General features: G+C 36.0%; 1 protein-coding gene across 2 annotated transcripts in view; it reads right to left on the bottom strand.

The window, feature by feature from the left end:
• The window catches only part of Ano10 (anoctamin 10), a 168,233-nt gene that overhangs the window by 109,505 nt on the left and 37,663 nt on the right, over positions 1-21,065 (bottom strand). For both annotated transcript variants that reach the window (XR_007344337.1, XM_015489409.2), the window contains exon 10: positions 18,083-18,211. Coding sequence is in view for 1 of the 2 variants with exons in the window: in XM_015489409.2 (XP_015344895.1) it covers positions 18,083-18,211 (129 nt within the window). In the remaining variant the exon portion in view is untranslated. The remainder of the gene's footprint in view (positions 1-18,082; positions 18,212-21,065) is intronic.

The raw sequence follows: 21,065 nt of genomic DNA, 5'->3' as shown, positions 1-21,065 counted from the left end.
TCTGCTCCTCTCCATCGCAAGTTCTTCCTCTTCTGTCGTCAGTATCAAAATGGCAGCCATGTATGAGATCTCTAATAAAGGTTGGTCAGAGCAAACCTCAGATTTTCTGGAAGTCGTTCCTTCCAAATCCAAGGATCTGTTGTTACTCCTGTAGCCAGCCAACATCATCTCTCCACTTTGGATTTATTTACTTTGTTTTGCAACAGAGTTATCACTTCTATCCTCAAGCACCAACACTTAATACACTAGCATATTCACATAATATACTTAGAAAGTATTAAGTAAAAAAGTCATTAAAATCAGCACACTTAGAGAAATAAAACCAATTGAATGGTGAAAACGACGAAGCTTTAAAAAGACTGCCAACTGATCTCTTTAGTCAGGGATACGACAAACATATGGACTGTAAAATTATCTTTCCCATTTTAGATTCACTATCAGAATTAGCAACATACTAATTGTCCTGTTCAGTCACCAGATCTTTAAATATCTTCATATTTTATTAATCTCTCTAATTAACCATCATTTTGACAATTTCTTCACTGGATTTAGAGTTGTAATGTTTATGGTTATTTCTGTAAAGCCTGAAACAGTGCATCTGTGAGGACGGCAGCTCGCTGCCAGCCTTGGGGAAGCGGCAGCGTGCACATCAACACAGCGATCCGAAATGATTAATTAACAAGTCAGAGGAGAAAACTGCTAAAAAGCACCATAGTTGGGAAACAATTCCAACATCCTCGGATATTTAAAAATATATATATTGAGAAAACATACTGTATGGTAAAATTTATGCAAAAATTTTAAGCAGAGGCAAAACCAAATAGCAGTACAAGTCAGAATAGTGGTTGCTTTGGGATGGCAGTGACTGGGAAAGGCAGGAAAGGGCTTCTGGTAAATGTTCTGTGCCCTACAAATGGTTTCATTTCTGGAAACTTCAGTTGAGTTTTACACCCACAACCAGTATCTAGAAATACTTACATTTAATTTTTTTTTTAAAGTTCCTTAAAATGTTCTGAATATTTAATTAAAACATCCTATAAATGTAATAGAATATAGCAGCTACATTCTTATTGCAGCCCTACTTTAATCAGGAATAGTGGAGATCCCTTAAGTTCTCTGAGGGTCTAAAATAATTTGTAATTTATTATTTGACTTCAACAATACTGGAAAAAAACAGTATATGTTTATAAAATATCCTACATGTGTATATACACATATGTCACATACAATGAACGCACCCACATACCAGGCTACTCTTCAGTAGCTTGGAACAATTTACACAGGACTTAAATCACAGGTTTATGGATTCATCTGTGCAATGGATTTCTGGGGGAAGGTTTTCACATTTTGTTCAACAGCTATATATTTATAAAAATTCAATTTCAAAATGCCCCTTATCCAATTAAACTATTACAACATGCCCAGCATGCTCCCGTAGATGATATATCAGAGGTTTAGTACTGCATTAATGAGAATAGATTCTGTAGTGAACTAAGTATAAATCAGAATAAGTATGATAATTCAAATAATGTAAAATGAAATATGCCATAAACTGAACAGCTGATGAAGCACTCTTCTTCAGTTCACAAATGAACATAATATACTAAAATTGCCTGAAAACACCAAGATAAATTCAGTTTTTCCAGATATAAAATTATTATTACAGATCTCTGAACTGCCATGGGATAATGGAACCACCAAAATCCCAATCTCTCCATAAGTCCTTAAAAAAAAACCCACACACAAATAAAAATAAAAAACAGATCTATAAGGAAAGAATTAATGAAAGCATCAATCCCTCATATCTACAACACACCTAGGGGATAGGGATGGCCACATACTCAATGTCATGTGAAACAGGGAATAAATACCCAAATGCAGTGAGACCAGCTCCCAAGCTCAGATTTAGTGGGAAATTGAGTCAGGCATTAAGGGAAAAAGCAGTAGAGCAGAAAACAAAGGTATAGAGGTATGGGAACACAGTGAAATCACCTCCAGAGGAAGATACTTCCACCTTGAGTGTGGAACCATGGAGAACATGTCTGAGAAACAGAGTCAGAGGCCACCATCAAATTCCAGTGGCATGTATGTACCCAGATACAATTTTTAACTAAAACTTGCTTGTTAAGTATTATTAGTAAACTCTAAGGGAAAAAATAAGTCCATGGTACCAGTACAGGTATTCTAACTTTTGATGATAACAACATACTATTTAACTAATATTCTACTATTTCTTTATTATTATTATTATTATTATTATTAATTTTTTGGTATCAGAGATTGAACCCAGGAGTGCTTAATCACTTAGCCACATCCCCAGACATTTTTAAATATTTTATTTAGAGACACAGGTCTCGCTGAGTTACTTAGAGCCTAGCTAAGTTGCTGAGGCTGGCTTTGAACTTGCAATCTTCCTGCCTCTTTATAAAAATCTCAATTTTTATAACGAGTGGGGCATATAACAGTTCATCCAATATAATAGTTAAATAACTTTCACTGGTATATACCTACATTTGCAGGGAATATACAAAATTTTTTATCATACAACAAAATTTACTTTTTGGTGTACAGTTTTAAAAATATGAACACACACAGGTGTGTGCCACTGTACCAGGTCTGTATTCCAGTATTTCTGAAGACAAAACAAAATGATAAATCTTCAAGAACCAACCTATATTTAAAAGCAAATTCTATTATTACTTTGGAAAAATATTTTTAACAGTCTTTAGATTACAAGTCCGGGCTTATTCTTTATTCCAAGAATTCTCCAAGATCTCTGTTATTTTAATATTAGTTTATTAATTAATTTTTCCAAATTATTTTATGTAAATGAAGATAAAATAAGGGACTTTCATGACATAAATTTCTCTATTTTCTTTTTTTAAAAAAATGTTTTTAGTTGTAGAGGTACACAATACTTTTATTTTATTTATTTATTTTTATGTGATGCTGAGGATTGAACCCAGTGCCTCACACGTTTCAGGTGAGCACTCCACCACTTAGCTCCAGCCCCAATCCCAAATTTCTCTATTTTCTGATGTATATGCTAGTATTTTTCCTTGTATTAATATTTTAAAAATATGAAACAAAAGGGTACCACATTTCTGTTTTCTAATTGGTATAAAAATACATAGCAGATCTCAAATATGACAATATAATGTGTGATTTCATAATTCTTTCATTTCCATGGTAACTAAAAACATAAAAATGAAGGATCCGGGAGCTAATAGCACTGTCAAAGAGTTCAGTGATGCTTCACCCAATAAACAGAAATCCCCATCACTGAGCTTCACCATGGACATGGCCCTAGAAAATGCCCTGCCCATTTATCTGCCACCCCTGTGTGTGATGCTAGCTTATTACGAGCAGTCAGGATTAAAATCTCAATATTCCCATTAATGCAGAGGAGACAAGGGTCCAACAGTCAAAGGGACAACGACTAAGACGCAAGATGCTTCAATGGCTGCAAATGCTTTGCCTTTACTTAAACTTCCTATATTTTTGAAAAATTTTTTTAGTTGTCAATGTACCTTTATTTTTTACTTATATGTGGTACTGAGAATTGAACCCAGGGCCTCACACATGCTAGGCAAGCACTCTACCACTGAGCCCCAGCCCCAGCCCTTAAACTTCCTGTTTTTAATGGTTCAAGCTTCTTATCAAAGATTAAGAAAAAAACAACAGCCACCATCACTGACTTGCCATCCTCACTCAATTTGTAGATAAAAGGTAATAATCGAATTCCTTGGAAATCTCAATTTTTATAAAGAGCGGGTCGTATAACAGTTCATCCAATATAATAGTGAAATAGCTTTCACAGGTACATACCTACATTTGCAGGGAATATACAAAATTTTTAATCATACAACAAAATTTACTTTTTGGTGTACAGTTTTACAAATCTGAACCCACACAGATTCATATCATAATCAGGTGTCATCACCTGAAAACTCCCTCATGTTACACACAACAAAATTAATCTTAATTCACATTATTTTAATGCTTTTCCCCATGAACGAGCAGCAGAAACAATCCCTCTAAAACATCTGGAATCACTGATACAGGCACTAAAAGAACCCATGGTATGTTTAGGCTTCTGTGTGCTCAGTTTCTTTTTCATGTAAAACTAGAGTCTGCTCTAAAGGCAGTGTTCCTTAGCCAGGTGTCCATGATCCACACCCCATAAGATATTCTCTTGGTGGATTTTATAGCAAGGCCAGGGCCTGAACTCAGAAGGGGCTCAACATACCCCTGCTTACGCCCAGACCAGGATACAGGCCCAAACATCATCAAAACAGTCAAAGAAATCAAAGACAGACATCTAAAATAGGGGCTGTCAGCAGAAGAGATGGCAACACATTTCAGACGATGGTAGTGAAGTGAGAAGCACGCTGTCAAATGAAACAGAGAGGAATGCTGAGGGACACGGGGAAGCAAATATAGCAGAAAAATGGAAATAAGAATGGGCTGTGAACTGGAAGGTTACCGCAAGTGCATTCAAGGAACTGTCTCACTGAGGCTCAGGTGTACCTCCCTACCCTGGCTTCCAGTTATCTCTCCTCAAGATAAATTATTTGGTGTGGAATTTGTAGGTCGAAGAATATACCTGTTTCACATTTGTTTAAATCTTATGAGGCTTATTTCAATAACACCTCAAGACTTCCTAATCCAATGCCTTTTTGTTGAATTATACTGTTAAAACTGATTCTTATTCCAGAGTTGCACAGTTATCTGTTTAAATAGGCTTTGGCCTTTGGAGCAGTTCTAAAGAAATTCATTCTTATTTTAAAAAGAAAAAAAAAAAAAAAACAATGTAATAGGTCCACAAATAGACTGCTCCTTCGCTTTGACCCCAATCTAGTCCTGGTCCCATCTCTGGCAAAAAAGCATGACAAAATATTTATTACTAGCAGCTCTTAATATTGCTAAACTGGAGGTAAAGCTGATCCAAGCCTGAAATAACAAGGGTACCAATCACTTTTCTTCAACTTGTCATTTATTCATGAAGCAAGAACTTATCTTATTCTGAAAAGGTCAAAACTGCTTTGTGAAATATCATTCAAATCATAAGTTCTAAAGTCCACCAGCATCAAGAGGTCATCTTACATATGCATTCCTTTGCATAACACTTTTTCTTCATTTGGTGTGGTGGCACACGCCTGTAATCCCAGCTACTAGGGAGGCTGAAGCCAGCCTGGACAATTTAACGAGACCCCGTCTTAAAATTAAAAAAAATTTAAGATAGTCTGGGGACGTGGCTCAGTGGTAGAGCACTTGATGAGCATGTGTGATGTCCTGAGTTCAATCTGTAGTATTTAAAAAAAAAAAATTTCAACTGCTAATAATAGCATTCTCTTACTTATACTAAACAACTAGGAAATTCACTAAATTCTGCTCATGAATCATTATTCATATACATAGTTGTTTATCAGTACATTAAACATCCCTAGAAGCCTGCACAAGAAACCATCCCGCTGGCTGCCAAAGCAGGGAATTTGTTGACTAGGAAACAGAAATTCTGAATCATGTAAATGCATTGCTATTCAAAGAACACATACTTGAAATTTAAATCAAGACAACTATTTCTGTAAATTATACCTTTCTAGTTTCTACATGTTGTCAGTTAACAACAATAATGAAACTTTATTAAAAGACTATCAGATACCAAGCAACACGGAGGCAGAATACACATGAGAGGTATGGAGAGAACAATTTCTATAAAACACTTCTTACAGAGAGCTGAGAAGGAATGCTTGCAAATGGCACTTTCTCCCAAAGGTTGAAAGAACCAACTGAATACCTTCTGCTATTTTCAGAACTCGGTTTGTGTGTGTGTGTGTGTGTGTGTGAGCGCGCGCATACGCATGTGTAGTGGGGGAGGAGGAAGGGAGAGTAGCAGCACAGTTGCTCTGCAGGGTTCCATTCACTGACCCAGACAATACTTCCAACAATAATGTGAGCCAATGAGCAGTGGTGACCTCTCCACAGGACAGTCCTCCACCCCTACCTGTGATCCCAGGGTCCACCTGCAAATACACAGGCAAGGAATAAGGCAGTGGAGCATGACAGCCTCAGAGTCAGGAATGAGAACAAAATGACAACAGTGCTCCTGCTCAGTAGTATGAATGTCATACAAATCCATCAACCTTCCTGGGGACAAGAGGGTGATGTATTTAACCTCAGCACTGTAAGCCAGTGCAGGTCAAACATGCTTGTGACCAGCTTACATGGGGAGGGGGGACTTGTGCCAGGGGGCAAATCAACTCCTTTTTTTTTTTCCATACCTAAACATTTTTAATGAAAGAAACAGTATGTTGATTTGTTGGTTTAGCATGAGTTCCTTCTCTTACTGTGGAATTACTAAGCAGTTCTCAGACCAGCACAGTATGTGAACCACACCTATAGTAGCACTACAAATATGAGTATAATGACAGGAAGTTTCAGTAACAATAACTAGGACAACTGGGAGAGATCCTAAAAATCCAAATTCCCTTAAATTCTGATGATGTGTGAATGAATAACTATGTCATCAGTTGACAAGGGCTTGCATAGGACCCTTTCCAAGGACATTAAAGATTATAAACCTTTCTCCTGCAGTAATGAATAAGCAGGACAAGGCATTTAGGTTTATGTTTTTTGTTTTTTTGGTTTTTTTATGTGTGTGTGTGTGTATGTGTGCACATGCCTGTGTGTGGTGCTGGCGATGGAACCCAGAGTGTCACATACGCTGTGTAGGCACTCTACCACTGAGCTAAATTCCCAGGCTTGGCCTTTATTTTAAAGCAAAAAGAAAAAGAAAAAAAAAAAGCAAAGTCCTATAAGATATGTACCCAACAAATCCTTGTAATCCAACTGCTAAGACATCTTTCTATTGAGCCATACTCTTCACATATGTGTTAGTCTTTACATTTAAAAAATATATATATTCTTTAGTTTACTTAAATAGGTTCTTGGTTTAGATTACTTTATAAGTTATTAAAATATTCCTCATAAATGTCAAGCACATGAGTAAATTTAACATTACAAGTTGTATACTATTCTTAGTTTGAAATTATTTATTTAAAAATTACCTGAAATTAACTTTATTGTTTTTGACACCTCCCCCTGCACCCCCTCAATCCTTCACTGGTTAGAACACTGGGATTCTCAGTCACCACCACTGTGCTCCTGTTGCTCTACAGATCCTGTTGGTCCTAGGAGCACACGACTACCTTTTGCCTCCAAAAGGTTTAATTACAGTGCTGCATCACTTTCCTCATAATTATTTGCATGTCTGTGCATGAACCACATTCTGAAAACATAGTCTGCAAATAACAAAAGCATAAAACAGCATATCATTTTTGTTCTTACATATGATCAGCGAATTCTCAAATGTGTTTTAAGCTTCGCCTCATTAATTTCCTCTTATCAGCAAAACGATGAACTCAAGTTACGGGAACTCAAAGCAAGAAAAGCTAAAGAAGCCCATTACTTCTCATGATATGTTCCTTTTAACAATGTCTCTAAAGAGTCAATTACAAAATCTTATTTGTTGTTTGAAAAGATCCACTTGCTATGGAAAATCAAATTTTAGATTAACTGGTTTTATATTGTTTCACTCTGAATTTTGAAAAAGAAAAAATTCTTTATCTTATAACATATCCTGAATCACAGATAAAATATTCTCCAAACATTTTTTAAAATATATTTTTATACATTTTAAAATTTGCTGTAATTTACATACAGTAAAAGTTATTCATCTTGCTGTACAGTTCTTTAACAAACGTACTGAGCTATGAAATCATCACATAATCAATATATGGCACAATTCCATCACTCCAGAAACTACCCTTAAACCTGCACCTTATTCCTAACCACTAGCAACCACCCTCAGTAAATTTTAATATCTTGGTTTAGAAGGGATGTATGTTACAGCAACCTCAGGACAAATCTGTTAGCAAAGAGAAGACAATACAGAGCTCTACCTATGATCTTGTTCATAAGTCCTTCCTGACATTCTGTGTTTCTAGGCTGTGGATGAACAGAACTTATCTATCAGACAGCTGCGTTTTCCTTTCTATGACTGAGAGTATCATAAAAGAATATTAACAAACTGTATTCTTTCTGCTCCTATCTCACCTTTGTTGTGAAATGTTCCCTCAACCCAAGTTCCTCATCCAGTGACCACATCACAGGCTTAATTACTAGCACAGATGGTGCCAATTAGTTTCTGTGTGAAGTGCAGAGATGCAAAGGATAATGACAGCACTACAGCCTTCCCTGCATGTGTAGGAATGGTCACGGCTGGGGCTCAACGACGAGAGCCTGGGGACAACCATGTCTGTACCTTCTGAAGCTCATCTTCACCTTGTGTTCAGCCTGCCAAGGAGAGCCTTGACCTTCAGGCTCAGAATGGGCACACCTTACAAAAAATACACATATAGATGTATATGGCATTTATGTATTTTTTCATTTGGAAGATGAGGGTCTTTAACTAATACATGTAAAATAAGAAAATTTCTTAGAAAGTAATCAACATTTAAAAACTTTTCCTTCTCTTCCCTTCATGGCCCTTAACATCTTTAGAAATCCGTAGTCCATTTTTAGTAACACTGATAACATAATGGGTTGGGGAACACATTTTATTAATTAAATTATAGTAGCAATATTAACATTTTACATTTGCAAGCACCTTGGAGTCCACAAAACGCTCTCACACAGTTTCTAATTTAATCCAGGATGTATCATGGCACCTTGGGGGACTACAAAATAAACTAAAGCCTAAAGAAATCCAAAGCTCTTAAGCCTTTAAGCTACAGACTAAAGGAGGTGGAGAGACAGAAGCAATAACAAAAGAACAATTACAACATATCAAAATAATGAGAAATATCAGGACTGTAGAAATGGGAAAGGCAAGGTGGGTTTAAAAATAATGGAGAAGAGCAATTGGTAGACCCCAGCTGTTCTTTTGGACTGATGTAGAAAAAAGCAAAGGAACCTGCAGGGCAGTGAGGTCGGTGGGCAGGAGCAGAGGCGGCTGCTGTCTACACACACAGGGCTGGGTGCTTTACAGACACCACCCTTGCATCCACCCCACAGCCCCACTTGGGAGCTGCTCCCTAGCAAGGGCAGAATTGGAGGTTCAACCTCATAGTGATAAATTCAATTTTCATTTTTACCCATCATTGAAATGGTCAAGTTTAGAGTTTATGTTAGTAAAGGAAAATAAATTTTGAAGTCATTCAAACTAGTGCGCTAAGAGGCCATTTTGGAATGAAAGGGGATGCGATATTTTCGTGATGAGCTCAGAGCCCTCCACTGGTTTCCCCATCATCATCCCCCACCTCCAATTCATGCTTTCCCCTCTCCCTAAGAAAACCCACAATCTGATTTTGTCCCTCACTTGCTCCTACCTCTAGAGCTGCCCCAATGTCCCACTCTTCCTTTGAAGGTGTTCCCTGCCACACAAAGCCTCCTCAAGTACATTTCTTGCAGATTCGAAACTGCTCAACACCCCATCCAATATTTTAAAGGGCAGAAGTGTCTTCTATGCTTCAATTCTAGTTTCAATTGAAACTAAAAATGCTTTCTTATCTCCCCATTTCCCAAAGGAATAACATAGATAGAAAATCAAAGAAATCAGAAAGTTTGAATTAGAATTGGTTCACCTATCTAAAAGGAAAGGTCACTGTCATACAAGAACAAGGTTAGCAGGCAAGTTCAAGGGGAAACTACTGAAACAAGCTTGTATGCTGCTGGGGGAGAGGAGCGCGAGTATTTACATTTGAATGCCCATATGTATGACCTTCTGTGATTTCACTTTAACAAAAATAATACAGCCAGACTTTGAAATGATGACTTACAAGGTAGAAAAGCTGTGGAGTTGCTTTTCTAATTCTTACCCCCTGTGTAATTCTTTTTTGAAAGGAATACTATTGTGAATGTGAAGTTGAGACTTGCCTTTTCCTAAACTTTCCAGGTCAAGAAACAGGCTAACCACTGTAAGATCTTAAAATACAAATGCAGAGTAATTTTCAAAAGTTGCACGTTAACAAAAATGTATTTAAGATGGGAGTGGTGGTGTGCGCCTGTAATCCCAGCAGCTTGGGAGGCTGAGACAGGAGGATTGCAAGTTCAAAGCCAGCCTCAGCATCGGTGAGGTGCTTAGCAACTCAGTGAGATCCTGTCTCTAAATAAAATACAATTTAGGACTGGGGATGTGGCTCAGTGGTGAGTGCCCCTGAGTTCAATCCCCGTTACCACCCCCCCCCCAAAAAAAAAAAACACAACAACAACAAAAAAAACTATATTGAAGAAGAATATGTGCTAACCATCAGGGCACTGGGTTCTTCAACCAAACAAATATTTCCCATTAACTAACATACCTAAAAGCCAGGCCTCTAATTTAGGAATCTAAGGACAGAAGAAGTCCACAGAGGTGACCCAGTTGGGGCCAGTAATTCCTCATTTATTCAATAAAGTTAGCAGAAATGCAGAATCATAAACATGTATATATTTGTACATTTTAGAATGCATGCAGTGAAATAATAACCCATAAGACAATGCCTACAATATTCAGATTTCTTTTCTTTAAAGAAGAGTGAAAACTTGAAGATACTTATGAAGCAATGTGAAAACAGAATCTGGAAACTGCCCATATTTTTATGGTTTCTCCCCAATCCTTTATAACTCTCTCATTTTTATCCAACCTGATAGTAAGTTGTCTTTATGGAGTCTTTCTAAAAGTTTGCACAGAAATGATGGTTCTATTTTAGCACATGTTTTTCATCAGCTTTCATTCCATCTAATTAAATTATGCCAATTACAGTAACAAGAATGCCACACATAAACAAATTTGGTAACAAAATACCTCTGGGTAAGTACTTAACTCAGTGAGTAGACATCTATCCCACTCTCTCATCCCAACTCCCCGCAGGGGGAGCACCTCTATAGTCAGGACACCCACGGGAGGGAATGGAGAAAGCTGGGTCATCTGGGGCAGGAAGGCAGCAGAATTTCTCTCAGATAGCTCTGTAGAGTTCCAAAGCAGGGCCTGTGTGTTACAAAATGCCTGGTGTACATTAAGCACACAGTAAACATGTATTCAATGAAAGAATCTGCCTTGACTATCCTTAATTATTCCCCACCCATTAGGAAAGCACAGAAGAAGTTTTTTTTGGATAAAAATTGAAGAAAGACTAGGAAATAGCAAAGATTATCAACAGGAATAAAGGAAACAAAAATAGGAAGAAAAAATATAACTCCATAATTCCATTTGTATGTACCCTAATCCAAAAGTCAAAGCCCTTTTTTATCTTCCCAGAAACCCAACATGTGCTCAACATTGGGAAGTAGTGACCAGATGAATGACTTGATTGGCTGTGGGTTCCTTCCTAAGTTAAGTTTTAAACTGCATTCTCAGTGTTTAATCAAACCTCTCAATTGCATAAAGAGTCCTCTATAACAACAGATTTTCTTTTCCTGAAAAAAACAATGACAATAACAACTAACAAATATTGACTATTTAATCTTCATAGGCACTGTATAAATATACTGTATGCATTTATTGATTTAATCCTCATAACAATGCAGGAAGTATGTACTGAAGTCATTCAAAGACACAGAGCTAGCTAATGTGTAGTCAGGAGTTGAACCCGGAGCCCTTGTTCTTAACCACTGTGCAATACCACCTAATATCCTTCAGATGATCTTATAAATAATAGAATGTTAATATTTTACCTAAGAGGTTTCTTCATATACTTCCCAAAAGTTCGATATCAAAGTCTGCAATTATAAACCTGAAAATAATTCTTAAATGTCTGATACTAAGTATAATATGTGTGCACTGGGAAAAAATTACAAATGACTCATTCACCCATTAAGCAATTACTTAATCACTTGAAAACAAAGAGTTAAAATAATTTGATAAACATGTCTCAGTTCCTGAGTATTTCTGTGTGCTGGACCTTGACCAGGCTCTCAGGAAGATCAGAGTTGGAAAAGGAGACTTACGAATGCTGCCGGTTCAGGTTCCAGTAAATGCTAACACGGACTTATAAGAAGGGCTCTTGGATGTCCAAGGATGGAATAGAAATCAGTGGAGGTGAAAGGAAAAGGATATTGTATTCCACTGAGGTATGTCTTCTGAAAGCCATGCACCATAACAGAGAAGAAATAAGATCAGAATTTCATTTAGGAATAACAATTCCAGAAACAGAGTGCATGGGGCAAAGGAAGGGCAGCATGACAGTCAAATGGCTAGTGAGGTTCTGCCATGAGAGTCTAGGTAAGAACCACCAACTGTACCATGTGGTATGTGAATTACACTGAGAGGTAAAAAAAAGAATTATCCTCAGTAAATCCATTTTAAAAAACAAGCCTAGATGAGAAATTGAGAGTACCTGAACTCAAACTATGCCAATGGTGATGAGTGAGAGAAACCAAACAAATATTCCAAAGTCAAAATGGAAAGGACTTGATCAATGGATAGGTAAGAGAGGATGGGGGGGCACTGAGGTGTGGAGGCAAGACCCAGAAGAGAGAAACATAGTCATGCCACAGGAAGGAAGAAGAGAGGGAAGCTAACATATAAACAACCAACAAAACCAATTCAGCATTATTATGGAAATGCATTCAGGAGCCAATGGAGACATAGACTAATCACTAAAAGATCAACCCATTAATAATCATGGTACTATTATCTGTTATCAGTCTTCCAATTCCTCTTCTGGGTTAAACACATACCTGTCACTTCTCACTCAAATTACCAACATACTCATTGTACATCTGAGGAAACGGAAGATGCACAGAGATTGAAGGAAAAATTGAAATTCTAGTTCAGCTATAAACTGACTCTGACACCCCAAGCTAATTCTATGCTGTGACACTACCTGCTTAACAAACGATGAGGACAACACTAATAAGATAATCAAAGTGTCATTCTGCCACGGCTGAGCCAAGTCAGAACTGCCACTCATATCCCCTGTGTCTCAATCCTGTACTCAGCTCCGGGTCTGGCATTTCACATACAAAATAATCTCACTTACATGCACCTTATAAGAGTGGTAGCAGGATCTGCTAAGTGCCAGACACTTGTGATTAGAATATGCCTTTGTCACTTCTACTTTTCAGAGCATCCGTGTAAGGGAAGCTGCACTCACCTCAATCTGCTAGTCAAAGAAATAGGGTCACAAAAGAAGGCGATGACACTAAGAGGCAGGGCAGAAACAGATCCCATATCTGCATAGTTTTAAACGTCTATATGTAAATACAATCTCTCGTATCTCTCTTTCCCCATCCCTTCTTTCTTTCCTTCCTCCTTTTGCCCACCTTCTCTCTCCAGAAAGGGAGAATACATGTGACAAAAATGTTCCAAATTAGTAGATCCTCATATAGGTAGAGTATATAGGGATTATCTAAATTGTCTTGCAAATTCTCTTTAAGTCTAAAACTAGAAAAATAACCCTGGGAGGACATAAAAAACCATGAGGGCTCAGTCCATCCTTAGAAGATAACTTTAATCATTACAAACACATGAGAAACACTGTGGAGTGGGAGTGGGGGGGTGTCAAAAAACTAATTAAGTGGGGTTTTAAATTTTTTTTATTCTAATTTGTTATATATGACAGCAAAATGCATTACAATTCATATCACACATATAGAGCACAATTTCACTTCTCTGGTTGTATACAAAGTATATTCATACCATTTGTGTCTTCATACATGTACTCTGGATAGTAATGATCATCACATTCCACCATCATTTCTAATCTCATGCCCCCTCCCTTCCCCTCCTATCCCTTTGCCCTATCTAGAGTTTGTCTATTCCTCCCATGCTCCCTTTCCCTACTCCACTATGAATCAGCTTCCTTATATCAGAGAAAACACTCGGCATTTGGTTTTTTGGGATTGGAGAATAAAATACTAAGTGAAGTTAGCCAACTCCATCCATTTATCTGTAAATGCCATGATTTTATTCTCTTTTATTGCTGAATAATATTCCATTGTGTATATATGCCACATTTTTTAATCCATTCATCTACTGAAGGGCCTCTAGGCTGGTTCCACAATTTAGCTATTGTGAATCAGGCTGCTATAAACATTGATGTGGCTGTGTCCCTGTAGTATGCTGTTTTTAAGTCCTCTGGGTATAGACCGAGGAGAGGGATAGCTGGGTCAAATGGTGGTTCCATTCCCAGTTTTTCAAGGAATCTCCATACTGCTTTCCATTTTAGCTGCACCATTTTGCAGTCCCACCAGCAATGTGTGCCTTTCCCCCACATCCTCACCAAGACTTATTGTTGTAGGTATTCTTAATAGCTGCCATTCTGACTAAGTGAGATGAAATCTTAGAGTAGTTTTGATTTGCATTTTTCTAATTGCTAGAGATGATGAACATTTTTTCATATATTTGTTGACTGATTGTATATCATCTTCTGAAAAGTGTCTGTTCAGGTCCTTGGACCATTAACTGATTAGGTTATTTGTTTTTTGGTGTTTAGCTTTTTAAGTTCTTTATATACCCTAGAGATTAGTACTCTATCTGATGTGTGAGGGGTAAAAATTTGCTCCCAAGATGTAGGCTCTCTATTCACCTCACTGATTGTTTCTTTTGCTGAGAAGAACTACAATTAAACATGTGTGGTGCAGACTTATTCTGATGTTGATCAGACTTATTCTGATGTTGATCACCAGGTCCTAAACATTAAAAATGCAATGTAACTTCTGGAATAGGTAGTTAACTCATTTTTCACTTAGAAAAACAATAGCTTTCAGCAGGTAAATTGTTAGCACTTAATATGTCTAACTGGTACAGCTGCCAAACTCAGAATTAAAAGGACACTGTAACTTCATTTAATACTAAAATGAAATATTATCTAACATTTTATATTTGTAAGATTTTTAGGTCATTTCTATTTTTTTAACTTGGAGTTTTAGTGCAATTCTGCATTTAAATCAACGATCCTTTGCTTGAAATTACATCAAAGAAGTGAACTAAATTTGTTTTAAAAGTGAGGAGCATTACTCCTTAAGGGGAATTACTGATTTGATCTTGCAGGCTAAACTTTGTGACATTGCTAGTATTTGCTTATTTTCAACCCACAAAAATGGCATATTCGTAAATTTTCATCTTATACATCAGTTGGCTAATTCTCCTGTTCGGTCTATAATAAACTATTTTACAAAAAAAAGTAGAGTTCAGTTACCATCGACTTTCAAAGGCAACACTAGATGGCAGTAAATACACAAAAGCCAAGACATGGCAGTTCTCAGCAAGTAATAATGACCATTTTACCCTTTACTCAATTTCGTGCTGATTTAAAATCAAGCTCTAAAAAACATCCTAATTAAAAACCTCACTTAAAATTTAAAGGTAGCTGGCTTTGAAAATGGGAGACAAAAAAAGCTATTGAAACTATCAATTCATCCAATTTTAAATTAAACATCAACTTTAAAAAATCATTGCATTTTCTAAGACTTCTTTGCTTTGCTACCAAATTCTAACTATATAAATTACATTTAGATGCTAACTAATTTGGAGAAAAATTTTAACTTAAATTGATTTTTCCATCAAGATGTCAAAAATGTATACAAGACTTTACTTCAAATATATATTTAGAGTTTACTTATTATGGCTTTTTGGGAATTAGTGAAATCTCAACTCATTTAGAAGCCATGAATAAATTATGAAAGTACAGCATGCCATTAACATGTTACAAGGAAAAAATTCTTTTAAAACCAAATAAATACTAACACTATCTAGACTCCAGAAAAAATAAGAAATAAATAATTATTTTATTTTAAAATAATAAATTTAAGATTTTACTTAGTTACCTGAAAAGATATTTCCAGGTTTAAGAGGAAAATCTTATAAAGAAACATGTTAATTTGACCCATTGATAGTTTTGATAAACTTTTCATAACAACCTTTTTTGATTCCAGCTTTCCTGGGGTATAACTGACAAATAAAAATTGTATATATTTAAGTATTTCACAACATATATTGTGAAATGACTAACACAATTAAGCAAAATAACTTGTCCATCACCTCACATAGTTACCTTATAACAATGTGAATCGTAATTTCAGCATGATTTTATAAGCTTACATGGTAACAAACCAAAAACTTACTTTTCCTTATTTGTAAACGTTCCACTTTTTGGATCATTACAAGGCCAGATGGCATTCAGTTGAGGTCTCAGTAACACTAGAATAAAATTAGCTAACTTACTAATTTTTTGGATACTTCTAACACCTTCTCTGAGATTAGTTTTGTACTTACACACAAAATGCTCAATTTATAAGCCAAAGTGAGGGCACTCTCAAATGTAGGAAGTCAGTAAAGTAACAGGAGACAGCCAGCAAATCTCCCAAAGTAAAAGAGAACTGGGCCCTGGGTACCTGATTAAGGTATCATTAAATGCAAAAGAAAGCAGCAGTCTGATCAATGGTACTGTACAAGAAGGAAGATAGCTAGTCAGAAATCAGGAGAAAGAGAAGACAAAATCAAGAGGTGGGCGACACTGAACTCATCCTGCACTGCTTACAAGTTGACAAATGGACACCAAGACCTGGCTCAGAACAGAGACTTGCTCTGTTTGGGGGCAGGAGTAGTTTTTAGGTTTCTGTGTCCCTCAAGACTATTACATTTTTCCCTGTTCTGACTCACCATTCACCAGGAAATCATTTAATAACCAATTCCACTTGTACTATAACACTAACTATTATGGTCACTGTAAAAGTATCTCCTACCTGAAATCAGCTACTTGACATCCTTATGCATCTAGTATGCAGTTTATGTCAATCCCAAAAGCCTAACTAATTTTGGATGGCAAATAATTCTGTATTGGCAAAGTCAAGTTTCTAGATATTCAAAGTTATGGGGCAGGGGCTGGGGATGTGGCTCAAGCGGTAGCGCGCTCGCCTGGCATGCCTGCAGCCCGGGTTCAATCCTCAGCACCACATACAAACAAAGATGTTGTGTCTGCCGAAAACTAAAAAATAAATATTAAAAAAAAACAAAGTTATGGGGCATAACCTAAATCAAGAAGCCCAGCCAGCTGGTTTCTCCCTCTCCAAAGAACCTCCGACTTATTCACTCATTTCTGCAGGTAATAAATCAGTTTTGCAAATAGCTCTCCAAAATTTTATTCAACTCACAACATTCAAAATCAACTTCCTTTTATTTGCCAGGGCCAATCTCTTTCCCCTCCTACACACTACTGTCTAAAATCACTCTCAAAATGCATATTCTACATGTAGCATCTATCATGAACATAGATTCCTATGAAATATGATAAAAGAGCAAAAAGGGCAAAGCAGAATATATTTCTCTAGCTAATTCCAGAAATATACACGTTCATAATTTCATTTCTTCTATTCAACCCTGAGTCCAAAGGCCTTGGGGATATGAAACACCACTCTCTGTTCCTGCTAAATACTGCTTTAACAAATTTCTATAACTGTTCTATTTTTAAAATTTTGAAAAATGAAAGGTTATGGTATTAACAATGATAAACACTAGCAATGAAAAATCTTTGGGAAAATTCTTCTATTTACTTTTGATTAGTGTTTAATTTTTAAGATGTTGTAAGAATCCATATTCTGAAACATAATAACAAAGGAAAAACTGAAAGGTACAGAGACAGCCTACCTGTATTTTGTTTGTTAAATTATGTATTATTCCACAAATTATATTGTGGAGTTTGATAGTGTTTCACAACAAATTTTATATTTGTGGCAAATGAGACATAAATCATTATTAACAAGCATTACTTAGGATTTGTTTAAGAAAACAGAAGTGACATTTCCCCAGAATAGACAAAAAATACCTGTTAAATTTGTAGGATGTTATTCCAAAGAGGATTTATCCACTCGCACAATAGCTAAAAAAAAGTCACTTCCTATTTGCATCCTGATAGTCTGGGCAGTAACCATAAATAAACAGCCTGAATCCTCATGTCCTCTATTTGAACTGTGCTGCTTTCTTACCAGTAAATGCATGATACTAAATTGTCATGGTCAGCAGGGACAGCACTGCTTTAGAATAGATAACAAAGACATCTGATATGGATGCTATTTCAAATAATAAATTTTCACTTACCTCCACTGCTACTACAATCAAAATGAGGTCTGTTTTTGACTCTGGAAAGACTGCATTCACTTGAGGTGACATTCCAATCAGAGCACAGTTAGTGACCACAGATATGACACTCATTGTTTCAAAAGCCAGCTAAAATAAAGAAGAATGTGAAGTTGTAATGACCATTTTCATAGTTCCTTATCCTTTTCTTTTTCATATTATCTAAAAATCAAGAAAAAGTCTTTCCCCACATTCTACACATTTCAAGTACATTTTAAACTTTTCTCCTGTTGTGTTTTGATTTTTATTTTGTTGAAAAAAGCTATACTGTTAGAAGGTACTGTAGACAATTTGGCTTGACTATCCTGTAGAAATATGTTCTACTGTCTCAACTGGAGGTGATCAGGCACCTGAATTTGGAATACATCCAATACATTGCTAAAGCTATTCTACTCTACTCATATTTAAGAGGAATCTAAAGGGCCACCAGAGAAAATATCTCACAAATACACATAATACTTGAAACAATTTATTTTGTGAAGCTGTCTTTCCACTTTGACAGATCACACAACACATCCAGTTTAGCTGTAACCAACACCAATTCTAAAGAGTGATCCCTTCCTAGTAGCACTTACCAAACCACCATAGAACCTTGGAAATGCAGAGATGCCAGGCTCTACTGAGACCTACTCTCATCCTTGATCTTGTGAAGGAGATCTTGGTGCACACTTCCAGGTATGGATAGAAAACAGTACTGGCCGTGGCTCTTTTTCTTTTTTTAACATAAAGCTCGAGCTATCACTACTTAATAACCACTAATTCCAAGAAATACAAAGTCTTTATTCCTATTATATATTTATCTCTATTGTATCTTCTAATGGTTATTTGTATATGAAACAGTTACTTCTGTATGTTAATTTTGTGAGTTATTATATCTTCATATTACTTGTAGCAATTTTGATTCTCTGGGTTTTTCCAATCATAATCCAATGATCACATCATCTCCAAATAGAGTTTTAGCTCTATTCCTACTTTTTATACTTATAATTCCTTTTCTTGTCTAATTAGGTTGGGCAGTAATTCTAGTGCCATACTCAACACTAAAAGTGATCACAGACATCCTCATCTATTAAAAGCCATTTGGTTTTGTTTTACTGTGTACTTAATATCTTTAAGTAAAGGTGATCTGTATTATTCTTATTCCTGTTTCTAGTTTTCCTTGCACTCATCTGTGTACACATGTCGGTTCAAATAATTGTATCACATGTTTGATTTCATTTATCTGCCAGAACAGTCAAGACAACAAACAGTTCAGCACCTCAAGGAGTCCTGTTGTTGCCCTTGTATAATTTATCTAGCCCCTCACAGTCACTAAGCTGCTTTTCACTTCTAAAATTTTGTCATTTAAAAAATGCTACATAAATGAAGTGATATGTTATGCAACCTCTTTTTTCATTCATTATAACTGCCTGGATATTCATCTAAATTGTTCCACATAGCAAGAGTTTGTTCCTTTTTATTGCACAGTGGCATTCTATAGTATGAAGAACATTTGGTCTGATTCACTTTTGTGCTATTACAAATAAAGCTGCTATAAACGTTTCTGTACAGATTTTTATATGAACATAATGTAACTTTTCTCTGAGATAAATGTCCAAAGGTAGAATCATGAGTTTATAAGGCAATTGCATGTTCAGTCTGATAAGAATGAGCCAACTCTGTTTCCAGAGTTGTGTATCATTTTATATTAATTATTCTGCATCCTTACCAGTTCCGGTACCGTCACTTCATTTATTCTAGCTACTCTGATAGGTGGGCAGTAGTATCTAATTGTGGTTTTGGTATGCATTTCCCTGGATAATGTGCAACATCTTTGTCCTCTTTGGAAAAATGCCTGTGCATATGTTTGGTCCTTTCCAAACCAGACTGTTTATTTTCACTATTGAGTTTGGAGAGCTCTTTATATATTCTAGATACTAGTCCTTTATCAGATATGTGGTTTGCGAATACTTTCTCTCAGTCTGTTCATATTCTTTCACATGGGCTTTCACTGAAGAAATTTTAAAAACTGTCATTAAATTCAATGTATATATTTTTCCTTCTTTTGAATTATACTTTTGGTTTTACATCTAAAACCTTTTTTCTTTCCTCTAGAACCAAAAGATTGTCTGCATTTTTTTCCTAAAGGTTTTATAGGTTTACGTTTTTTACTTAATCACACGATCCATTTTGTGATTTTTTAAATAAAGTGTTCCAATTAATCTGGCACCAGGTTTAAAATGCTGTCCTTTCCCTAAAGAATGAATTACTTTGGCAGCCTTGTCAAAAACCATGGTATGGGTCTATTTCTGAGTTTTCAACTCCATTCTTCTGTGTCTTTCCTTCTACTAATACTACATCATCTTGATTACTGATTACTTGATTATGTAATAAGATTTAATATCGGGTAGCCAGGTAGCATGTCTTGTCCTAACACTTGATTTTTCTCTCTAACGATTGGTTTAGATATCCAAGTGCTTGTGCTACCCATATAAATTTTAGAATAAACTGTCTATGTCTGTAAAAATCCTTACTAAGATTTTGACAGTTATTGCATTAAATCTATAGATCAACTTGGGAAGAAATGACATCATTATTCTGTTCAGTCTTCTAATTCACAAGCATGTTAAGTTTCTCCATTTACTCAGATCTTTGATTTCTTTCCTCAGAATTTCATAATTATCAGCATTCAGATCCTGAACACGTTAAGTGTATATCTTCAAGTTCTTTGAAGCAATTACAAATGTTGCTTTTTTAAAATTTCTTCACATTTCATTGTTAGTATACAGAACTATGACTAATTTCTGTGTAACAATCCTGAAACCCTACCAAACGCCCTTATTAGCTCTAAGAGAGTTCTGCAGATTCTTTGGAACTTTCTATGTAAACAATCACATCATATGCAACTTGGGACTGTCTTATTTCTTCCTTTTCAATTAGTATGTCTTTTATTCTTTTTCTTGAT

This window comes from Marmota marmota, unplaced genomic scaffold (assembly GCF_001458135.2).
Source record: "Marmota marmota marmota unplaced genomic scaffold, marMar, whole genome shotgun sequence".
NCBI lineage: Eukaryota > Metazoa > Chordata > Mammalia > Rodentia > Sciuridae > Marmota > Marmota marmota.
Note: the sequence above shows the minus strand (reverse complement) of the source record. Positions and strands in the feature narration are given on the sequence as shown.